The sequence below is a fragment of the Octopus bimaculoides genome, chromosome 16 (genome assembly GCF_001194135.2).
Source record: "Octopus bimaculoides isolate UCB-OBI-ISO-001 chromosome 16, ASM119413v2, whole genome shotgun sequence".
Classification (NCBI taxonomy): domain Eukaryota; kingdom Metazoa; phylum Mollusca; class Cephalopoda; order Octopoda; family Octopodidae; genus Octopus; species Octopus bimaculoides.
The window spans coordinates 25,526,835-25,533,582 of NC_068996.1; the positions used below are offsets into that span (position 1 = coordinate 25,526,835).

Sequence of the window (6,748 nt, forward strand, 5' to 3'; positions counted from 1 at the left end):
GGGTGGCACATAAAAGACACCATTTCGAGTGTGGCCGTTTTCGTGCGGGTGACACGTAAAAGCACCCACTACACTCTCTGAGTGGTTGGCGTTAGGAAGGGCATCCAGCTGTAGAAACTCTGCTAAATTAGATTGGAGCCTGGTGTTGCCATCCGGTTTCACCAGTCCTCAGTCAAATCGTCCAACCCATGGAAAGCGGATGTTAAATGATGATGATGATGATGATGATGATGATGATATATATATATACATGGTGGAAGTCAGCTCATAAGTTTGTGTGGACATACTGAGTTTTGGAAATAAGTCTGTGCAAACATTCCAAAAGACCAAGACGTTCCTGTGCATGAGTTTGTTTTGAGTGAATAAAGTATTGCATAGTATTGAACCCATGTTCCAGCACAATCAGCTATAAAATTAGTGGCACAACAGAGGTTGAAACAGTCAGAAACCAACTGCACTCCTTTGTTAAGTTAATGGGTTCATCTAGTAAAATTTACATGAGAATTTTTTTCAAATTTTCACAATGCCAACAATGTAAGTATCATAATCTCATTTTCTCAGGCAGTGACAAGCAAAGCTGGGAAATATCAATATTTACGCACACATGTGTGCATGCACATATGCACATACATATACACACACACACAAGCACACATGCATACACACATATAAACAAATGACATGTGCAACTGGTTTCCAGCAGTCTTTAATACTTCTTTTTCAATGGGATCAATCCCAGTTGTTTGCAATACATTGCATTGTATCCCATCAAAAAGAAAGGTAACTTTTCTGACACTGCCAATTTTATACACTCACACACACACACACACACACACACACACACACACACACACACACACACACACACACACACACACACACACACACACACACACAGAGGCACATGTGTAGTTGTGTGGTAAAAAGTTTGTCTCCCAACTACATAGTTCTGGGTTCAGTCTCACTTCGTGAAATCTTGGGCAAGTGTCTTTAGCTATAACTTTGGACCAACCAAAGTTTTGTGAGTGGATTTGGTAGATGGAAACTGAAAGAAACCTGTTGTGTGTATATATATGTACAAGTGTGTGTGTGTTTATGTCTATGTTTGTTCCCCACCATCACTTGACAATTAGTGTTGCATGTTTATGTCCCTGGAACTTAACAGTTCAGTATAAGAGACCAATAAAATAAGTACGAGGCTTTAAAATTAACAAGTACGGTAATCTCTTGACTATTGTGTGTGTTATGTTCCAGAATCTGTGAAGTAGAAACAGTACTGTACTGTATATCTTTTTTTACTATTTTTATAATTTGTATATACTTATTTTATTTTAAATGCAAAACAACACAACGGAGGAATCAACATAAGCTTAAATAATAAACTGCAATAGATGAACTGTGATATGGCGAGGGATTTCTGTACAGGGGTCGATTCATTTGACTAAGGTTCTTCAAGGTGGTGGCCCAGCATAGCTGCAGTCTAATGACTGAAACAAGTAATAGATTGTTGGCACTCCGTCGCTTACGACGTCGAGGGTTCCTGTTGATCCGATCAACAGAACAGCCTGCTCGTGAAATTAACGTGCAAGTGGCTGAGCACTCCACAGACACGTGTACCCTTAACGTAGTTCTCGGGGATACTCAGCGTGACACAGTGTGACAAGGCTGACCCTTTGAATTACAGGCACAACAGAAACAGGAAGTAAGAGTGAGAGAAAGTTGTGGTGAAAGAGTACAGCAGGGTTCGCCACCATCCCCTGCCAGAGTCTCGTGGAGCTTTTAGGTGTTTTCGCTCAATAAACACTCACAACGCCCGGTCTGAGAATCGAAACCACAATCCTATGACCACGAGTCCGCTGCCTTAACCACTGGGCCATTACGCCTCCATTAGTAAAAGATAAGAGGCATACAAACACATGTGCACGCACGTGTGCACATGCACACACACACACACACATGCTTGTACAGTTAAGAAGTGCACTTCTCACCCACATAGTGTCAGGTTCAGTCCTAGAGTATGGCACCTCACTCTCTTATGCATCCCTTTACCTTCTTCAACTCATGCACTATTGGTTATGCCCCACGCCTTATCCACTGTTCCCTGCATCCGCCCTTCAACCCTATCTAACTATTACAACTGTTACCTCCCTCCTCTTTCCTCTCCCTTTCCCCATCTCTTGCTTCCTATACACTCTTGCAACTCCCACACCTACCCACCCACTCACTCATTTCTATTCACCTTGTACCGTGAGGATTCACTGGACCCCCTCACTTCTATAGAACTTGCTTACAAACCAAGGCTACATCTGCTTCAGTAATCACTAGTGACCTGCTCAACAATTCTTCTGTAACATCCGACAATCGTCTGCTATAGATCACACTATCCCAAAGTGTTGATGCACATGTGACCGCATGTGAACTTCTCGATGAAACTCTGAACAAGTAAGTCTCTTCTAAATATGAGAATCCATGAGGCTCCTCTAAAATGACTTACTCTGTTCCACTCACTTCTCTCATATTATAACCTCTCATCTACTACCATAAAGCTGATCCCCTCTTCAGGTTTCATTGTCTTGCATGCTGCATAGAAATCTCATTAGTGCTAGTGGCACGTAAAAAAAAAAAAGCACCCAGTACATTCTATAAAATGGTTGACATTAGAAAGGGTATGTAACCATAGAAACCATGCCAAAGCAGAGAGTGGAGTATGGTGCAGTTCTTGGACCCATTGGATAACTGGCACACCATTGCTTACAACGTTGAGGGTTCCAGTTGATCCAATCAATGAAACAGCATGCTCATGAAATTAACATGCAAGTGGCTGTGCACTTTCCAGACATATTTACCCTTAACATAGTTCTCAGGAAGATTCAGTGTGACACAGAATATAACAAGGCTGGCCCTTTGAAATACAGGTACAACTTGTGTTTGCCAGCTGAGTGGACTGGAGCAATGTGAAATAAAGTGTTTTGCTCAAGGACACAATGTGTTGTCAGGAATTGAACTCTTGACCTTATGATTGTGAGCTGAATACCCTAACCACTAAGCCACATGTCTTCTACTCATTGGAGACTGTCAAACCATCTAAACCATGCCAGCATGGAAAATAGACATTAATCCTTTAGCATTCAGATTATTCTGTCAAATGTAATGTTTATTTATTCATATTGTTTTCAATCAATCATGCATTACCTTGTAGCTTTGAAATTTCAATCATGTGATTATACATTTTTAGAATGACATTGTAGGGTAGGGTTGAGAGACCAGAAGTGGCCAGTTTGAACATAAAGCAGATAGCATGCTTTGGCCAGATCTGGTTGGTTTAAATGCTGAAGGGTTAAAAGATGATGATGATGATGATGATATTTATATACCAACTACTATATGGATTTGTGTTATCAATATTGCATGTAACAGCTTCTTCAAAAAATTTATGAACATTGAAAACACTCATGATTATATTATAAATTCAACAGATACATACAATTTCTTTCATAGTTGTATTGATATTGATGAAAACTGGTGGAGATTCAGCTGGGATCACTACACTGTCATCCCCACATGGAGATCTTCCAGTATTCCAATTTAAGTTGTTTCCGAAGTTTGTATTCCGAATCCATCTCTTATAGTGGCCATCAACAAATTCTGAAACACAAGAACAAAATGTCTTCCATTGTAATCATATATTACTGTAAAATGGACATACTCACTAGGTAAGTTGTTATAGGAGTACAACAATAGACCATATCATGAGTTCAAATGAAGCCATTCACCATTGTATTTTGTCCACACATTGGTTCTTTTTACAACCTTTTTTTCTCCCTTTTGAATCAATGAACCCTAACTGACTTGCATGCATGCATGCATACATGTATGCATATATACATGCATACATACATTAGGAAAACCTCCCATATTTTACAAGTTCATTGATGTAGTGATAGTGAAATTAGGCAGGTGGTAATAGTATCTTCTGAAGGTACATGGCTTAGTGATTAGGTTATTCAGTTCGTAGTGGCACATTGTATATTTGATCATGACACTTTATTTCATATTGCTTCAGTCCACTTGGCTAGCAAAAATGAGTTGTACTTGTAATTCAAAGGTAAAGCCTTGTCACATTCTGTGTCATGCTGAATTAACATGAGAAGTATCTTAAAGATACATGTCTGTGGAGTGCTCAGCCACTTGCAGGTTAATTTCATGAGCAGGCTGTTCCATTAATCAGATCAACTTATTCCCAATATTTTCATGTAGCTAATTTTTTTACCACATTCTTGTAGTGATTCCTCATGATTTGGATCAGTACAAACTTCATGTTTGCTGTTGAAACATTTATCAAGAATGGTGAATATGAGGTTCTTTTTCTTTTGCTGTACTGTGTATTATATCCACGAATCTGTAAATGTGAAATGGAATGTGTTACCTTCAAAAGTTTGTTTCCTTTTGATGAAGAATTCAGACATTTGCAGGAAGAGATTAAAGCATTACACCATGCTTTCTGCTATATATTTGCACACACACTTTATATTTCTCTCTTTTTCTCTCTGTCTCTCACTCTCCTTCTCTCTCCTTCTATCTCCCTCTCTCTCTCTTTCTCTTTCTATCTATCACTTTTCTCTCTTCTCTCTCTCTCTCTTTCTATCTATCTATCTCTCTATTTCTCTATCTGCCTGTCTGTTTGTCTTGCAGTTTGGGTTCATGCCTGGGAAAAGCACCACTGATGCTATATTTCTGGTAAGACAGCTGCAGAAGAAATACCTTGTCAAAGATAAACCTCTGTACCTGGCTTTCGTTGACATGGAAAAAGTCTTTGACAGGGTCCCCCGATAACTTATCTGGTGATCAATGGAGAAACTAGGGATAGATGAATGGTTAGTGAGAGCTGTGCAAGCCATGTACAGGGATGCTGTCAGTAAGATGAGGGTTGGCAATAAGTACAGTGAACAATTCCGAATAGGTGTAGGGGTCCACCAAGGATCAGTCCTCGGCCCCCTCTTATTCATCATAGTCCTCCAGGCAATAACAGAGGAATTCAAGACAGGATGCCCATGGGAGCTCCTCTATGCTGATGACCTTGCTCTAATTGCTGAGTCACTATCAGAACTGGAGGAAAAGTTTCAGGTGTGGAAGCAAGGATTAGAATCAAAGGGCCTTAGAGCTAACTTAGCTAAAACCAAAGTCTTAATAAGTAGGAAGGCAGACAAAACACAAATCCCTTCAGGTAGATGGCCCTGCTTAATCTGTAGAAAAGGCATAGGTAGAAACTCCATAAGATGTACCAAGTGTAAGCTATGGACACATGAGGTGCAGCAATATCAAAGGAAGGCTAACTGGGAAGATAGTTTTTGTATGCAGCAAATGCTCAGATGCTATAAACACTGAAAATGTACAGAGAACAGCTTCTGTCACATTCCAGGGAGAAAAACTAGAAGTAGTTGATAGCTTCTGTTACCTAGGGTGCTGAGTCAGTAGTGGGAGTAGATGCTCTGAAAGTGTAGCTACTAGAATAAAAATAGTTTGGGCAAAGTTTAGAGAGCTCTTACCTCTGCTGGTGACAAAGGATCTCTCGCTCAGAGTAAAAGGTAGACTGTATGACGCATGTGTACAAACAGCCATGCTACATGGCAGTGAAACATGAGCCATGACTGCTGAGGACATGTGTAAGCTTGCAAGGAATGAAGCCAGTATGCTCCGATGGATGTGTAATGTCAGTGTGCATACACGATAGAGTGTAAGCACTCTGAAAGAAAAGTTGGATTTAAGAAGCATCAGATGTGGTGTGCAAGAGAGACAACTATGCTGGTATGGTCATGTGTTGTGAATGAATGCAGACAACTGTGTGGAAAAGTGTCACACTTTAGCAGTTAAGGAAACTTGTGGAAGAGGTAAACCCAGGAAGACCTGGGATGAGGTTGTGAAGCACGACCTTCGAACATTAGGCCTTACCGAGGCAATGACTAGTGACCGAGATCTTTGGAAATATGCTGTGCTTGAGAAGAACCGGCAAGACAAGTGAGACCATAACCCATGGCCTTTACCAGGGGTGTAGCCAGCACACTTATGTGTACCTTTCCTTCTTTGGACACAAAACCCTGCTTGAGGCAAGTGAAATCGAAATCGAATTCGAAATCGAACCAAATTCGATGACTGGCACCCATGTCAACCTTCCTTCATTGGACACTAAACTCTGCGTGTGAAGACCTGTTGGGGCAAGTAAAATCGAAACTGAACCAAATTCAATGACTGGCACTAGTGCCAGTGGAGTGCTAACTGCACCATCCGAGCAGGATCACTGCTAGAGCAGCCGTCTGGCTTCTGTGCTGGTGGCATGTAAAAAGCACTATCTGAACGTGATTGTTACCAGCGTCGCCTTACTGGCACTTGTGCCAGTGGCATGTGAACAAAACATTCGAGCGAGGTCATTGCCAGTGCTGCTGGACTGACTATGCAGGTGGCACGTAAAAAACACCATTTGAGAGTGGCCGTTGCCAGTACCACCAGACTGGCCTTCGTGCCAGTGACACATAAAGCACCCAATACACTCTCAGAGTGGTTGGCATTAGGAAAGGTATCCAGCTGTAGAATCTCTGCCAGATCAGAATGGAGCCTGGTGTAGCCATCCAGTTCACCAGTCCTCAGTCAAATCGTCCAACCCATGCTAGCATGTTAAACGCTGATGATGATGATGATGATATATATACATATATATATATATATATGTATATATATATATATATATATATAT

General features: G+C 40.9%; 1 protein-coding gene across 2 annotated transcripts in view; it reads right to left on the reverse strand.

Annotated features, from left to right (window-relative positions):
• Positions 1–6,748, reverse strand: part of LOC106867806 (protein amnionless) — a 95,988-nt gene that overhangs the window by 83,419 nt on the left and 5,821 nt on the right. For both annotated transcript variants that reach the window (XM_052973622.1, XM_014912827.2), the window contains exon 2: positions 3,485–3,645. In XM_052973622.1, coding sequence (XP_052829582.1) covers positions 3,485–3,645 — 161 coding nt within the window. The remainder of the gene's footprint in view (positions 1–3,484; positions 3,646–6,748) is intronic.